Source organism: Drosophila miranda, chromosome 4 (genome assembly GCF_003369915.1).
Source record: "Drosophila miranda strain MSH22 chromosome 4, D.miranda_PacBio2.1, whole genome shotgun sequence".
NCBI classification, from domain to species: domain Eukaryota; kingdom Metazoa; phylum Arthropoda; class Insecta; order Diptera; family Drosophilidae; genus Drosophila; species Drosophila miranda.
This window is the reverse complement of record NC_046677.1, coordinates 24586659-24601287: the sequence shown is the minus strand read 5'-3', so window position 1 is coordinate 24601287 and position 14629 is coordinate 24586659. Positions and strand designations below refer to the sequence as shown.

The 14629-nt window shown below is 46.1% G+C and overlaps 7 protein-coding genes across 9 annotated transcripts; 3 read left to right on the top strand and 4 right to left on the bottom strand.

The window, feature by feature from the left end:
• Positions 1–294: 294 nt before the first annotated feature.
• LOC108162789 (cytidine deaminase) lies at positions 295–1203 on the bottom strand. The gene is made up of 2 exons (XM_017297690.2): positions 905–1203; positions 295–849 (listed from the first exon to the last, which is right to left on the bottom strand). Exons 1-2 carry the CDS (start codon positions 972–974, stop codon positions 407–409), a joined length of 513 nt encoding a protein of 170 aa, XP_017153179.1. The 5' UTR covers positions 975–1203; the 3' UTR covers positions 295–406.
• Positions 1204–1305: 102 nt separating this feature from the next.
• On the bottom strand, positions 1306–2117 carry LOC108162791 (cytidine deaminase). The gene is made up of 3 exons (XM_017297691.2): positions 1958–2117; positions 1713–1905; positions 1306–1642 (listed from the first exon to the last, which is right to left on the bottom strand). Exons 1-3 carry the CDS (start codon positions 2019–2021, stop codon positions 1423–1425), a joined length of 477 nt encoding a protein of 158 aa, XP_017153180.1. The 5' UTR covers positions 2022–2117; the 3' UTR covers positions 1306–1422.
• Positions 2118–2200: 83 nt separating this feature from the next.
• LOC108162788 (transmembrane protein 222) lies at positions 2201–3064 on the top strand. 2 transcript variants are annotated; one of them, XM_017297689.2, is made up of 2 exons: positions 2201–2316; positions 2381–3064. In XM_017297689.2, exon 2 carries the CDS (start codon positions 2440–2442, stop codon positions 2950–2952), a length of 513 nt encoding a protein of 170 aa, XP_017153178.1. In that variant the 5' UTR covers positions 2201–2316; positions 2381–2439; the 3' UTR covers positions 2953–3064. The 2 variants fall into 2 exon arrangements, with proteins under 2 accessions (XP_017153178.1, XP_017153177.1); XM_017297688.2 differs by lacking the exon at positions 2201–2316 and having other exon boundaries at positions 2323–3064.
• On the bottom strand, positions 2997–3629 carry LOC108162792 (RNA polymerase II transcriptional coactivator). Its single transcript, XM_017297692.2, has 2 exons — positions 3482–3629; positions 2997–3424 (listed from the first exon to the last, which is right to left on the bottom strand). The coding sequence occupies exons 1-2, from the start codon at positions 3542–3544 to the stop codon at positions 3134–3136; spliced, it is 354 nt and encodes a 117-aa protein (XP_017153181.1). The 5' UTR covers positions 3545–3629; the 3' UTR covers positions 2997–3133.
• A 258-nt stretch (positions 3630–3887) lies between these two features.
• LOC108162786 (heterochromatin protein 1) lies at positions 3888–5293 on the top strand. Of its 2 annotated transcripts, none has more exons than XM_017297687.2 (5): positions 3888–4032; positions 4166–4295; positions 4381–4497; positions 4595–4715; positions 4778–5293. In XM_017297687.2, the coding sequence occupies exons 1-5, from the start codon at positions 4028–4030 to the stop codon at positions 5044–5046; spliced, it is 642 nt and encodes a 213-aa protein (XP_017153176.1). In that variant the 5' UTR covers positions 3888–4027; the 3' UTR covers positions 5047–5293. The 2 variants fall into 2 exon arrangements, with proteins under 2 accessions (XP_017153176.1, XP_017153175.1); XM_017297686.2 differs by having other exon boundaries at positions 3890–4032; positions 4592–4715.
• On the bottom strand, positions 5113–8622 carry LOC108162782 (tripartite motif-containing protein 45). Its single transcript, XM_017297680.2, has 4 exons — positions 7274–8622; positions 6961–7209; positions 6341–6899; positions 5113–6285 (listed from the first exon to the last, which is right to left on the bottom strand). Exons 1-4 carry the CDS (start codon positions 8516–8518, stop codon positions 5513–5515), a joined length of 2826 nt encoding a protein of 941 aa, XP_017153169.1. The 5' UTR covers positions 8519–8622; the 3' UTR covers positions 5113–5512.
• Positions 8623–9518: 896 nt separating this feature from the next.
• LOC108163151 (sodium-coupled monocarboxylate transporter 2-like) lies at positions 9519–14434 on the top strand. The gene is made up of 10 exons (XM_017298267.2): positions 9519–9992; positions 10724–10836; positions 10892–11050; positions 11117–11276; positions 12291–12356; positions 12416–12467; positions 12544–12611; positions 12676–13089; positions 13155–13846; positions 13906–14434. The coding sequence occupies exons 1-10, from the start codon at positions 9984–9986 to the stop codon at positions 13982–13984; spliced, it is 1812 nt and encodes a 603-aa protein (XP_017153756.1). The 5' UTR covers positions 9519–9983; the 3' UTR covers positions 13985–14434.
• The last annotated feature ends 195 nt before the right edge of the window (positions 14435–14629 follow it).

Genomic DNA, 14629 nt, shown 5'->3' with positions numbered 1-14629 from the left:
GGGAACCATTTTACAAACGGGGATTTCCGTATATGGGTTTTTTTCTGAGAGTTTCTATGCACTTTTCAGATGAGTTTCTTATGAGTATTAATGACGGGGACTCCCCTTTATTAAGATTTTTTTTCTGAGAATATACATGTATACATATGCACTTTTCGGTGACTTCATTTATTGCGAATATTGTGTATTGCTTGGAGGGTTTATCGATAAGATAAACTTTAATCTTCCAATATATGACCAAGTATGAACAAGTATTATCTTCAATCTGTTAATTCAAAACCCCGCACAAGCGAATCTCTTGTTAAATAGTGTAATTTTTTTATTTCAAATGATTAGATTAAAAAGATATAGATTAATTTTGATTAGGGGGGCAGCTCTGGGGCTCTGCTTGTGGCCTGTACTAGTACTACTTTCTATAGGTGCGAAAACTACTCGGCAACAGATTGAAAATGGATGTGCACAGCACGGGATCATCGCTGCGCAGGGGCTCCTCTTTATTCGCAATCCTCTCATCAATGGCCTGAGCTATGTAGATGGGAATATCGCTGGTGGCAAACTCCCGAATGAACTGCCGGCACACGCCACAGGGTGTGGTAAAAACATCCGGTTCGTATGCCAGGACAGCGCCCACCGAGAACTCGGTGGCGCCCTCGCTGACCGCTTTGGCGAGGGCTGTACGCTCGGCGCAAGAGCAGGGCGTGAATGCGGCATTCTCCACATTGCAGCCGGTGAAGATTTGATTGGTGGCAGTGGCCCGGAAGGCTGAACCCACTTTAAAGCCACTGTATGGGACATAGGCACGCTGACGCACTTCAGAGGCGGCGAGCAGAAGCTCTTGAACTGCGGGATCTGAAAGCCAAAACATCACAGATACCACAATTGGGGAGAATTGGGAGAATCTTACCAAGACTGCCATATGTGACCACCTCTTCGGTTTTTTCGGGGCGTGCAAAGTTCTCCATCAGGTGCGCCATGATTATTATTCAATATTTTTCGGTGGTTTATGGAGGAGGCTGACCAAGTGGGTGCGCGGTTCGGTGTTTCTCCTTCGAACGTCCGCTGGCGAATGGACGGTTTGTGGTGACGCTGCCGACCAACGTTATCAATGGATACGTCTGATAGCTCTCTGTGTTGTTGTTATTATGGTGGTGGCAAAAATAAACTCTGCTAACATAGAGCGAGGGAGAGTCTCCGAGAGACCGAGTGAGAGAGCGATACGCTTAACAAGAGCCGCCAGAGCGCATACGACAAATTATCATCAATGGAAGCGCCAGCTCGGAAAAGTGAAAACACACACAGATGCGATGCCTGTTTTCAGCAGCAGTTCAATCAACAAGAGGGAAAGGGTGGGTTTACACATAACAAAATGGGAATTACACATAAAATATTTCACTTAAAACCGATCCCTGCCCTTGCTGTCCTCTATTTGCCATTGAGAAAGCGGAAACCATTGGGCAGCAGTTGGAGCACACTGGTGCAGAGGACACGCAGCGGCAAATTGGTCGGCTGGGCTGCATACAAAGGGATGTCCTTGCCATTGACGAACTCCGATAGAAATTGGCGACAGACGCCGCAGGGAGTGGTAAAGCCATTGTCCTGTTGGGCCACCACAGCACAGGCCACAAAGTCGCGCTTGCCCTCGCTGAAACATTGAGAGAGGAAAATAACACATACTCTTCGTTCTATTGCTCCATTGACATAAATATATTCACCTAATGGCCTTGACGGCAGCTGTGCGTTCGGCACAAATGCTGGCTGCGTAGGCGCCGTTTTCTATGTTGCAACCCGTGTAGATGGAGCCATCACTGGTGCGGAGAGCAGCACCCACAGCAAAGTTGCTGTAAGGACAATAGGCCTGTTTCCTGGCCTCCGCTGCTGCTCGGATGAGCTCCTGCACCGAGGCATCTGAAATTAAGACCATTTAGTGCGTCTATAGATATTATTGCCGCAATCTTACCCAAACTATCGTGCTCTTGCACATTGAGCTCGTCTCTTGCGCCATTTATGAACACCTGTGTCATTGCTAGACGTTTCGATTTCAATTACAATTTCCCAACCAAAAACCCCAAACACTTCCTCGAACTCACTCTCACGCCCTCGAAGCAACAGCTGTTTACAGTTACCTTTTCCAACACTGTCAATGTAAATAAATATCACTGTGTGGGTTTGATTTGTTTGTACATTAACTAACACAACCACACACTGCTTGACTTGTGTGTACTTGTACTGCTTTATTTTCATCTTATCACAAACGTTTACCCACAATCGGAAACTTTCGATCAATAATATAGTAGCGTTTCGGCCGCAAATTAATTAGTAAGTGACTGTATTTGGTGGTTTGTCGTTCATACTTTAGCTGTAATAATGCCGTCGCCGTCAGAGTCATTGTCCAGCCCCACGAATCACCAGAGGCAGCCATCGGAGGACACTACTGTGGCCATGAGTGGAATACCAGAACGTTTGCCGCCCGTCAACAAGGATGAAAATCGCTATCCCTACTGCATTGTGTGGACCCCTATCCCAGTGTTGACATGGATATTTCCCATGATCGGTCACATGGGCATTTGCACCTCCAACGGGGTGATACGCGACTTTGCCGGCGCCTATTTTGTTTCCGAGGACCAGATGGCCTTTGGCAATCCAACGCGCTACCTGCGCCTGCACCCGAAGTACGCCCAGGGCGGCACCAATGCCTGGGACGAAGCTGTGTCCAAAGCTTCCGTTCTGTACGGCACCAGGATACACAATATTTTTTGCGACAACTGCCACTCGCATGTGGCAACGGCCCTCAACAATATGCGCTACAAGAACAGCACCAGCTGGAACATGATCATCCTCAGCATGTGGCTCTTTGTCTGCGGCCGCTACACTAGCATCTGGGGTATCCTCAAGACGTGGCTGCCGTTTGCCATCTTCGTCACCATCATCGTTCTGCTGGCGGTTTACTTTTAGAGAGGGCTGGGCGGGCGTCCTTAGAATGGTTATTTTAATTGTTATTGCTATGCCTAAGATATCTTTTATTTGTATTTCTTTGTAGTTACAAAATAAATGTACTTTAACATTAGTTAAACAAACTCTATCTGCTATGACTCAGCTATCATTTTGGTGGGTGTGCGTACGCACGTAAGGGAGATTAGTTTTCGACGGCTTTTGTTATTTCGTCGGCGTGTTCAAGCAGTTTCTTCCACTGCAGTATCGACAGGCAGATCCCCTTCTTGCCCGGCAATGTTTCACCGTTCTTTTCGTAGAACTCACGGATGTCGACCATTTTGCGGCCACGGAACTCGTTGATGCGTACCTGACGCATTCTCTCTAGCGTCCAGGTGGTGGCTTCCCCATCTCCGCCGCCACCAGACGCAGGCTTTTTGGCCGCCACTGCGGGAGCTGGAGATTCCTTCGCTTTCTTGCTTGCCGGCTGATTGCGCTGTGTGGCATACAACTGTTTAGACGCAATTTATTAAGTGATTAATGGTTAACATACGTCATCGGGGCCACTGTCACTGCCGGACGACGAGGATTCTTGCTTCTTCTTTATTTTCGGCATAGTTGGTTGATTTTCTCCAGAGTTTCGCTAGAAAACGTGAATTCGCGGTAGTTTAAGAATTAGTATGACCGACCGCAGTTTTTACTCCTCAACAACAATATAGCGTCTCATAGCCCACTTAAGCCCCCTCTATTAAAATAGTTCAACTACTTGAGGAAAAAGGCGGAAAATATTAACGATTCTACATTTTTCTTGTATCCTCTGAACTTAAAAAACACTATATCTTTCACCTGAACTCCGCTAACGTTATTAAATTTGCATTATATTCGGTGGAAAATTGAAATACACCCTTGGCTTATAGTAGGTTAATCGTTCTTCCTCGATATATTTCCGAAGGTCGGTCACACTAATCACAGCACCGGCGTCCCTTAGAAGGCGCTTTTTTTTCTTTCTGTAATTTTTCAACGACGGGGCATTGTGTGAGGATATTCAAATAAACAGTCCAGCAAACTGCTGATTCTTCTTTTTTTACTTAACCAGCATATGTGGTGAGTGTAGCAATCAGAGACAAAACGATTCGCCGTCAAAAAATTTTTTTACGGCCGAATTTTTGCATTTGCGAGCCTGTACGTGTGTGTTTGTGCGCGTGTTCTCACATTTTCGTTCTCTATTAAACAAAAGTTCGAACAACATACAAAATATGGGCAAAAAGACTGAAAATCCCGAAAACGCCGATGGCCCCATGTCCGAGGCGGAGGAGGAGGAGTATGCCGTGGAGAAGATCCTTGATCGTCGTGTGCGAAAGGGAAAGGTGAGTGCCGCCGCTAGTCCCCAATGCCCCCTTCGATGTTTTATTGCTGTCGTCAACGGGTTGTGTTGTGATTTGTTATTCGAAGGTTGAATACTACCTTAAATGGAAGGGCTATGCCGAGACAGAGAACACTTGGGAGCCGGAAAGCAATCTCGATTGCCAAGATCTTATCCAGCAGTATGAACTGAGTCGTAAGGATGAGGTATGTATCTGTGGCTTGGGTTTCGCTCACAAGTGTTTGAGGTACAGTTGCGTTTGCAGATTTTAAAGCGGAATTTTTTTTTTATTTGTTGTAGCAGGAGAAGGCAGCGGGGGGCAAAAAGGATCGTCCCGGAAGCAGTGCCAAAGTGAAGGAAACGGGACGTAGCTCCACTGGCACCGGTGTGCCAGCCAGCAAGCGCAAATCGGAGGAGCCGTCAGGTGAGTGGACCCACCACACCAAATGCAAATGAGTTTTTTTTAATAATAATTTTGCCCGATAGCGCCCAATGGAAAATCAAAACGAACAGAGCCTGACCAGGATAGCAATGACTCGAACGGATCGACTACCACGGGTTTTGATCGCGGACAGGAGGCGGAAAAAATATTGGGGGCCTCCGACAACAATGGCCGCCTTACATTCCTAATTCAGTTCAAGGGTGTCGATCAGGCCGAGATGGTTCCGTCGTCGATTGCAAACTTGAAGATCCCGCAAATGGTGATTGGCTTTTATGAGGAGCGACTCTCCTGGTACTCGGACAACGAGGACTAGCCTCTCTATCAGTTACCCGGAGCGTGTGACCCATAGGAAGAAGCCCCGACAGTACATACTATTTAAACATATATAATTAGTTACGTAGTTTAATCTCAAGTGCACACCCCCTTTTCATTTGAGATATACCGAATCACGAGATATGCGCTTCGATCACAAAAAAAAATATTTTTCCTTTCTCCATCCCAAAAGGATTAACCTGTATTTCCATGTAAATTGAAATTAATAAATGCGAACTTGTTTTCTACACGATGAGGAAAAGTATATACGTATCTGTATGTGGATCCTTAGATACCCTGAGGCAGGGTCTGGTTTTTTCCATATGGAAGACTGTTTCTGTCTTTCGACCTGATTTATTCATTGTGTATTCGACTGGGATGTTACATCTAAGCGGTTCCCCTAATGCCATTACTAAATTTTTGTTCTACAGAAATCAACGGCTCCAGTGAAACAGGCAGCAAAATAACTATTCTTTCGCATTCAACAACTTGTTGGCCACATTACATTCCGAGTTCTCTAGGACATTGCCACAGCAGGACCAGTGACGGCGTCCTGGATGCCCTGCATGGCCATGCCCGCAGCCACTGTAGCCGGGCATACGTCCCTCGCAGCTGCACTTCACACTCCTACTGCCCTTGCCAGAACAGAAGGAGCAGCAGTGGTAGATGCCCGTGTGGGGACGCACTTGCCTCGCCTGGAACGTGAAGGGGCTGCTCTTGATGGGCCGCTCATTGATGGTGATCGTGAGGATGAGAGTACCCTGGGAGTCGGGCGTGAAGGAGATATTGTAGGTGCCATCACGATTGTCCGAGACTTCGATGGGCAGAAACTTGGAGGTTGAGTCCTTGTATTTGATCATGCAATTGATCTGCAGGCCGCCATGACAGAGGGACACACCATCGGCATCACGCGAGTGCAGCAGGAGATCGGCCTTTTTGTGGAGTCGCAGTTGGGAGAAGCCCTCCCACTCCAGAGTGCACAGCGATGGTTCCACTACCTGCATGGTAATGATGCCATAGAGAGGTATATCCCGCTGATCCTTGGTGGCTGGTGCCCGAATCTTGGGGAGAAAATGCAGAGAGTCTGAGATCTTGGGATCCACGGGTGGCTTGAATTGCTGACAAAACTCGAAGCGTTTGAGGAGGATTCCGACAAAACTGAGTATCTCCGCATCGGCACCGATCTCGCACAGCTCCTGACTAAACCGTACAGCATCCATGGCCTCCTGATTGCGTTTTTCTAGGGAATCAGATTTTTTAGAGCTAGAATGGTAATCTGAAAGATAATTTCTCACCCAAATCTAACTGCTGCTTGAGTATAATCTCCACTTTTGACTCCCTCGCGCGACATATCTGCTGGAGCAGTGTCCTTCGATGCACTTCCACTGCCTCGAAGTAAGCCTGCATATGCCGCTCCACCTGGCTATGTATATCATCGCATCTGGCATTGATGCCCCTGGCTATGTCGTTCAGTCGCTCGATCGAATGCTCGGCGTACTGGCACAACGGACGCGTCTGATCGGTGGCTTCTCGTAGAAGCTTACCCTGCTGCCCAATAGCCCGGGCTATGTTTTCATGCCTATGACCCTTGTGGAGCAGTACCAGGCAATCCGTGCAGGCCAACTGTCGACACACCACACAGAAGGCCTTCAGCTCAAAGTTGGTGTGCAGGCCACACTTTAAGACCATCTTGCTGCTGTCACCCAGTCCCAGCTGCTGTTGCTTTTGCTTGCGGGCGCGTCTTAACTCCAGGATGCTTCTCATACGATGGTTGGCTGTAGACCGCTGCCGTTCGTGGGCCTCTTTGCACAGGGAACACAGATTAAGGGTGCAACTGATGCAGTGATAGGTGGCCTGGAAAAGCATACCAGTATTATTAGTATCAGTCTCTCTAAAGGCATCTCTTTTTTCTTACACTAATCTCATCGCTGCAGAGGGAACACCACACCCTCGAGATGACATCTTCGCCCGCCTGCAGTCGCAGCACTTCGATGCGCCTCACCAGCAGATAATTCTGAGGCAGCAGACGCACACCACCCAGGGGCACGTCCGTGGGATAGTGACAGACATGGCAGCGTATACAGCGTGGGGCAATGTCGCTGACAAAGCTGCCCGTGAACCGGGTGCTAAAGGAACTGGTGGATCGCTTGCCATCGCTCTTGGACTGTGAAATAGAGGAGTGGAGTCAATGTAGAATAGAGCAAGGAGCAGAGCCTCCTAGGACTTACCCTAACCACCAACCGATCCATGGATTTTTTGCGCCTCAAACTAAAGCTTGCTCCACGCTGCCTGGCAGGGGATACCGTCGCCAGCTCTGCACTCGATCCGCCCATCTCCGAGCGCAGGCTGTAGTTGGAGGGATCCAGAGCTTCGCTCTGGGACTGATCCCATGTGGCGGAGGCCTCCTCCTTGAAGTTCTCATTGACCAGGCACTGCAGGCAGAAGGAGTGCAGGCAGTGCAGTGTCCGCGGATCCGTGTAGACATCCATGCAGATGGCGCACTTGAGATCATCCGTGAAGGTGATCAATGATGTCCCTGGCGGAGTGCTGGGTCTCAGGGTGATGCTCGGTGAGGGTGAGGGCGAGGGCGTGATGGCAGGCGAGTTAGAGCGACTCATGTTCATCGGACTATGTGCATTGTAGATCTCTAGAGTGGGTGGCCGTGCAGGACCCTTCACGGAAGGATGTAGCAGTCGCGGCAGCATCTCCTGCCTGGGCTGTGAGCTGTCCGGCGTGGGTGGTGAGACCCTCAGCTCGGGGGAGGCCTTCAGGCTCAGCAATCGCTTGGGATGCAGCTGCTCCTTGGCTCTGATCTGCGGCTGGGCCACGGTCACATTGCTGGCCTGGCTGCTGCTGCTGCTGCTCTGCACGGACACGGACGAGGCACCGCTCAAGATATTGTCTAGCAGGGACTCTGGCGACGTGGAGCTCCCACCTCCCGCGCCGGCCAGGCTGCTGCTGCGCTCGCTCCCACTATCCGGCACTTGGGCTTCATCCAGGGGTATCTCCATAAGCGTGGGTTGGACGGGCGCTGGCAATCCCAGGGTCCTCGAGCGTCGTATACAGTTTCTCAGCTCCAGTTTGGGCACTGTTGGGGTGTCTGCCAAGGTGCCCTCCACTTTGGGTGAAATGGTGAAACTGAACAGCTGTGGGGCTGACTTTCGACGCACTGCCTCGGCAATGGGCGTGGTCTGTAGATGCTGAACCCGTCTCTGTCCCTTTTCCTGAGGGTTATTTCGCAGGGAAATCTTTGAGGAGGTCAACTTTATCATGAGTTTGCTATGTGCTCCAGTGGGTGGTGGAGGCGGTGGACCCACCGCTGGTGGCGGCATAACCTTGGCAGCATTCTCTCCCTCCATACGCTCATAGTCGATGATTGGAGGGCTGCCGCCGCCATTGCCGCTGGCGCTCTTCGTGGAGAAGCTCGTCTTTCGCTTGAAGATGGGTTTTATGTGACTCTCGGAGTTGCTCATGGCTTTGGCTCGAACAAAACTATCCCTGTTAGTTTCAGCTCTACTTCTGGATCCGCCACGCCATCAGGCCCGCTGCGTGTTCCCCTTGTGACTGCTGCTGGGCCGGGTCGGTCGGCGTGAGGTTTTTCTTTAATCCAATTAGATTCGGCCCGCAACAATGGAAATGTAAATACGGGCCAAAGATGGAAATGGGCAACACACGTCTGCCATTGACAATTGTGCAATCGTTTGTTGTGGTTGCTCTTTCGAAATAGTGCTAGTTTACTCATGCCCTCAGCCGGCGCTATCGATTGACTGTCTTTTTTCATAACTGATATTCCAAGAAAGAACCATCAAATACTATAAAATGGCAAAGATGTAGGACATTGCGAACCCATACACACATGTGTTTATAGGTGGGCAGGTTATTCCTGTCCATTTCTGTCCGTCCTTCCAATTCCAACCTTCGTCCTTCCAACCTTTCCAATTTGAAGAATATTATCTAAAACAAGCTTTAATCATAATGGCGTCGGAAACGCTTCCTTCTGGGTGTTACACACATCCACTTTCACCAAATATACTATAACTCTATACTTCGAGTACCGGGTATAAAACCTAGGAAATGGCAAAATCCCTTTGCAGGCAAAAAACCCGTTAACTTACGTAGCTTTTAACATCAAAACATCTCTCGCAGCGAAGCTCAAATACGGCAGAGGATGCTTTTAACTAAAGCAAAGAAAACTTTATGGTTATAACCGTTCCCATATCCGTTCAATCCACCCCCCTCAAACCCCTTGAGTCCCCCTAACCCCTGCTGTCATACGCGGATCGGTCTGATGACCAACAGACTTGCATGGCCATTAATAGAGAGAGAGAGAGAGAGAGTGTGACATAGAGCTGATTAAAACTCACACGAAGCTTTCTCTCAGCCACTCTCACTATCTCTCGTGGTGTTGGGTGGGAGAGAGGGGGAGCTTTTGCGTGTATATTTGCTGTTATATTTAACAGCTGGCCCTCCCAGCCATCGGAGGCAGTTCGGTAACCAAAGTGGATTCGGGTTGTTCGTGCGTTGCTCTCAATGTGTATGGAATTTTTTATTTCTTTTTTTGACCTGGCTTCCAAAGAATCAGCGAAATCGCAAACGCATAGAATGTGCCGTATGAACTTTCATTTCACTTTCAATTTCCTCGTCGAGCGTTCCATTTTTGTGTGATTTATTGCGTGCGGGAGTGCTGTAATGTGTATTTTCGAAACCCTGCCAACATAGAGACATTCCGAAACGGTAACCGGACGACCCTTTTTTCCGACACATTACGTTGTGTGTTAGTGTTTTATCGTGAATTTGTTTTGTTGTTCAAATTCGTAAGCGACGCACATTTCTGTTGCTGTTGTAGCGGCGTTTTTTTGGTTTGCTCCAGTTCCAGTTCCCGAAAGCTTCGAGTACACCCCCAACCACCTACCTATCGTTACCGGTAGCAGAAGCACCATGGAAGCGGTACGTATCTCCCGCGCACACCTTTAATCAGAGCCCCGAAATACAAAATCTGAATTCGGAAATATGCAAAACAAAACCCGTGTGTTGTTGTCTGTCGTTGTGTATCAGCCAGCCAAAAAGGGAGATAGACGGAGACGAGAGACGGAGTCGAGGGCATCTGTTACAAAGTCCATAAGCGATAATGCTGCTGGGCATTGCGTAAAAGGTTAAAGTCTCTGAGATTGGGCTCCAACCGTGTGTTGGACATTATTGAGCAGACTCATGGGGCTGTTAGGACTTATAGACAAAAGTTCTTAATTTTGAGGTTTTTGTCGGGGGAATGAATGACTCAAATTTAGCCCAGAATCTGTGATAAGGTTTTCAATTGGGGTTAATACTCGTGCATATAAGAGTTCAGTTAGATATACATATACATATATGGGTATATTATAAGCCCAAAAAGATTTTGGGAACTCAGGGAAAGAACTTCCGATGTATTCCAAAATGAAACCATTGTTCCCTAAAATAGACAGAGCATCTCTTATTCTGCTCAAACCTCAACCTCTTTCTAGATAACCCCCCTTAAAGATATAGCCCCTCCGTAAGCCATATCAGTTATCCTATTATCATTTGTCTGGAAAGTTTTATCTCCATTTCGCGCACTTGTACACACAAAGGAAATAAAGCAAGATCTCGAATTGCAGTTATAATAGCACCCCCATATGAAATAACAAACAACACTTTTATTGCAGTTGGAGAGGAACAATGCTACAAACAGCTACAGATTCGGCACCATTGACTATATAGTATTCCTGGGCATGATTGTGCTCTCCACAACTACTGGCATATATTTTGGATGCATCAAGTGAGTAACGACCCATACATCCTCATAGATTGGTAACCGGAATCACTAATTATAGGAAGAGTAAACCGAAGCTAGAGGATACGGAACCCACTTTGCCTACAACAACGCCAGTGGTGCGAAGAAAACATGATTTCGGTTCGGAAAAAATGAGCGAGTATCTGCTTGGATCACGGAATCTCAAAGTATTCCCCGTGGCCATGAGTCTGATAGCCAGGTGAGACGCTTACTTTAATATTTCCCTTCCCACATAATCCATCTAATCTCTGTCCCTTATTTCCAGTTATATATCGGGCGTTACGATACTGGGGACGACATCAGAAATCTACAATTATGGCACGCAGTATTGGTTTATAGCCATCGCAATTGTTCTGCAGGGTATTGCTGTATCATATATCTATATACCGGTGTTTTGTGCGCTACAAGTCGGCTCTTCCTATGAGGTACTATATCCATAAATAATTTGATTTACTGTGGAAGTATTTCGGTAAAGTTCTGTCCACTGATAAGCAAGAGAAAATACTCATTAGTAGTGTGACATATGTTGCTCGTACTCTGTTCTGTTTCCCCATATTATTGTCTACAATCGATGGGGGAAACGACGGCATTTCAATTAACTGAAAAGCTAAAGACCGTTTCAGATTGTTCCAGGCTTCTATCTGGACTTTGCTCTCGGCCACTTGTTGCGTCCGCATAGCGTCGTCGTCTCAATGGGTCTCCGATATGATTAATTACAAAGTCGCTTTTTCCGCCACTTGACAACTGTCCGAAACACTTTGTTGTTTGTTTGTTTGTTTGTTTGTGCCCTAGACCAATTACTTCCTAAAGAACAGTGAAATTCTCTCCACATGACTGGGTTTTGGGCTTGCATGCACGTCAATGAAACTGAACACTGGACACTGGCTTATGGTTAGCGTTGATTGCCAGGCAATCACAGAGGTAGTATTACAATAGTATTCCTTTAACCATGCAGGTGCTCGCATTGTAATCTGTATAATTAGATACATACATACATATGATACTTTCCCTTACAAAGCTCAGTTCGTGATGTGAAATTTCAAATAATTCTTGACTCTAAAAGTCGCACAATTTATTCCATTTGTGATTTTTAGAACTATCATTAGAATCTCTGCAATTGTATATACAAAATATTAAGTATTTTAATTATTAGATACTGATATATTATTTTCTCCCAAAGAATTCAAAATTATTTCCTTTCAAGCGTGTGTTTTTCATAAACTTGTTTTTTAAACTAGTCTTTGTACTGACTCTTCCTCTATTAAGTTATCACAATTAAAATTGTTGGATGTGGATCTTCCTTAAAATATATCTAAATCGCTCTAAAATTATTTATAGATATATATGGTTTATAGATTTTAAAACAATAATTGTTATATAATTTTACATTATTTTCTGCTCTATTTTATTATAATTTTCTCATGTCTTTACTTTTACAGTACCTGGAGATGCGTTTCCATTCGGTTATACGAAGCATAGCATCTTTTATGTTCATTTTGGATGAGGTACAGAAGACATCGTGATTCCTTGAATTATCTTTTATGTAATATTAACCCCCTTTTAGATCCTGTTTTTGCCTTTCATTGTCTATGTGCCAGCTTTGGCATTGAATCAGGGTAAGGATATATATTCAAAATCTGCGGGAATGGCTCTTTATCTTTGATTAATCGCATCTTTATCGCACCTTTACAGTATCTGGAATTAATCTGCATGTCATTGCAGTGGTGATCGTAGTTGTTTGCGTTTTCTATACTTTCGTGGTAAGATATTTTGATTTTTTTTCGTTACTTTCTATTTTCTAATCTCCAAAATTCGTTTCCTTAGGGCGGCATCAAGGCAGTGGTCCATACAGATGCCTGGCAGGTGCTGGTCATGTTCCTCTCCGTTCTGGCTGTAGCTGTTTTGGCCACCTATTATGCCGACGGTTGGGATGCCCTGTTCAATGATGCCTCGAAGGGAGGTCGTCTGATCTTTACCAACACGAATCCCTCGCCGTATGTGCGGCACACTGTTTGGAGCGTGCTCATTGGTGGCTTTTCGTATTGGACATCCTTCAACGCGGTGAACCAGACTATGGTGCAGCGCTACATGTCACTGCCTTCGCTGAAAAAGGCTCGTGCTTCGATGGCCATATTTACCATCGGAGTGGCTGCCTTTGTCTCTGTATGCTGCTATGTGGGTCTACTGATCTTTGAGATGTACAAGGACTGCGATCCACTGAGTTCTGGTTTGATAACGGTGCGAAATCCATCGAGGAATCATTTAAGTTATATTTTCTAATCCTTATTTGTCTTATCCTTTAGCACGACGATCAACTTTTGCCCCTCTTTGTGGTTCAAAGTGTGGGTCACATCTATGGAATGCCAGGACTGTTTATAGCTGGTATTTTTGGAGCTGCTTTGAGCTCCCTTTCTGTGGTGCTAAACTCCACTTCCCTGGTCATCCTTGAGGATATTGTGCGAGGCTGCTTCAAGATGAAGCCCAGCGAAAGGGCCTCCACTATATTGGTCAAATCAACGATCATTGTCCTAGGCTTTGTGGCAATTTCCTTGGTGTTTGTCCTCGAACAGCTGAGTGGAATTTTGAGCATTTGCACCTCAATGACGGCCATTGCAGCGGGCACAACCTTCGGTCTGTTTACGCTTGGGATGCTCGTTCCCTGGGCAAATACAGTGGGCACTGCTGTTGGAGGGATAGCCAGTGCTCTTCTCGCGGGATGGATTTCCTTCGGCACACAGTTTACCATCGCAGCGGGGGAACTCAATTCCCAGAAGCTACCCATCTCCGTGGAGGGATGTGTGGGTAATGTCACGATGCCACAGAACATTTGGGTGGATGAGGAGCAAGTGTTTCCCCTGTATCGGCTGTCCTATCATTGGATAAATCCCATTGGTGTGGCTACAGCGATACTGGTGGGTGCTCTCGTCTCCCTGGTGACCAAACCAACGGAGATGAAGAGTCTCGATCCTGATGTCATATCACCAGTGATTCATAGGTACCTAAAAAAGCAGCTGTATTTATTGGCAGTTCTTAAATGAATATTATTCGTTACAGATTCCTACCGAAAGATTGCTTTCAAGGTCGCAATCTCCATGCGCAGGCGCACAAGAACCTCCTCAATAGCAGCACTTGAGTGCCAAAAAACAAAACAAAGTCCTAAACCCTTTTTGTGGCATTGTATTTCAAACAATTTTGTTGTTGGCCTAGTTTGTAGTTAAACCTTAAACTTAAACGTAGAAATAATCTAGTACAAACCGAAGTACAGGAACCGATGAATCTGCATAAAGATAGAGGGATGACTGTAGGAGTATCCTCCCACAGACACAGCTCCTAAATGCATAATCGTTTACATATTATAGTGTATAGTACATATTATCTGTATTATAGTTTAGAATTATTGAAAGGTTCTTTTTCTGTTTTTTTGTATTCCATTTTCCAGTTTTTTAAGCATTATTCTCTAATTTTGTTTGGCATTTTCTATTTGATCGAGCAGCAGACCTTTGTCCTCATATGTATTCCGTGTGACTTTACAAGCATATAACGTCTGTGATAAAATTCAATAAATATGGATCCATACACTCGATTTTATTAGATATATCTCTAGAATAAGCCAAAGCAGCTGGGAATGATATGACAATCGTCGTCTGTTAATTTTCAAGAACAACTTGCTACGAAAGACCAAATTTATAATTAATCATAAAACTAATTATGCATGTTATAAATGTAGAGTCGCGACCCCAGCTGCGACTCACAGCGTTCCCGCTGTCTTGTTCTATAA

What these genes read in the sequence shown, in the direction of transcription:
- LOC108162782 (XM_017297680.2), bottom strand. Translation starts at nt 8,518, where the DNA reads ATGAGCAACTCCGAGAGTCACATAAAACCCATCTTCAAGCGAAAGACG. An exon ending in TGGATCGGTTGGTGGTTAGG is followed by an intron (nt 7,210 to 7,273) that starts GTAAGTCCTAGG and finishes TCTATTTCACAG; the next exon opens with TCCAAGAGCGATGGCAAGCG. An exon ending in CAAGCAGCAGTTAGATTTGG is followed by an intron (nt 6,286 to 6,340) that starts GTGAGAAATTAT and finishes CTGATTCCCTAG; the next exon opens with AAAAACGCAATCAGGAGGCC.
- LOC108162791 (XM_017297691.2), bottom strand. Translation starts at nt 2,021, where the DNA reads ATGACACAGGTGTTCATAAATGGCGCAAGAGACGAGCTCAATGTGCAA. An exon ending in GCAAGAGCACGATAGTTTGG is followed by an intron (nt 1,906 to 1,957) that starts GTAAGATTGCGG and finishes TCTTAATTTCAG; the next exon opens with ATGCCTCGGTGCAGGAGCTC. An exon ending in GCTGCCGTCAAGGCCATTAG is followed by an intron (nt 1,643 to 1,712) that starts GTGAATATATTT and finishes TCAATGTTTCAG; the next exon opens with CGAGGGCAAGCGCGACTTTG.
- LOC108162789 (XM_017297690.2), bottom strand. Translation starts at nt 974, where the DNA reads ATGGCGCACCTGATGGAGAACTTTGCACGCCCCGAAAAAACCGAAGAG. An exon ending in GGTCACATATGGCAGTCTTG is followed by an intron (nt 850 to 904) that starts GTAAGATTCTCC and finishes TTTGGCTTTCAG; the next exon opens with ATCCCGCAGTTCAAGAGCTT.
- LOC108162786 (XM_017297686.2), top strand. An exon ending in GTCGTGTGCGAAAGGGAAAG is followed by an intron (nt 4,296 to 4,380) that starts GTGAGTGCCGCC and finishes TGTTATTCGAAG; the next exon opens with GTTGAATACTACCTTAAATG. An exon ending in CAAATCGGAGGAGCCGTCAG is followed by an intron (nt 4,716 to 4,777) that starts GTGAGTGGACCC and finishes TTTGCCCGATAG; the next exon opens with CGCCCAATGGAAAATCAAAA.
- LOC108163151 (XM_017298267.2), top strand. An exon ending in TTATGTTCATTTTGGATGAG is followed by an intron (nt 12,357 to 12,415) that starts GTACAGAAGACA and finishes ACCCCCTTTTAG; the next exon opens with ATCCTGTTTTTGCCTTTCAT. An exon ending in TGAGTTCTGGTTTGATAACG is followed by an intron (nt 13,090 to 13,154) that starts GTGCGAAATCCA and finishes CTTATCCTTTAG; the next exon opens with CACGACGATCAACTTTTGCC.
- LOC108162792 (XM_017297692.2), bottom strand. Translation starts at nt 3,544, where the DNA reads ATGCCGAAAATAAAGAAGAAGCAAGAATCCTCGTCGTCCGGCAGTGAC. An exon ending in GTGACAGTGGCCCCGATGAC is followed by an intron (nt 3,425 to 3,481) that starts GTATGTTAACCA and finishes TATGCCACACAG; the next exon opens with CGCAATCAGCCGGCAAGCAA.
- LOC108162788 (XM_017297688.2), top strand. Translation starts at nt 2,365, where the DNA reads ATGCCGTCGCCGTCAGAGTCATTGTCCAGCCCCACGAATCACCAGAGG.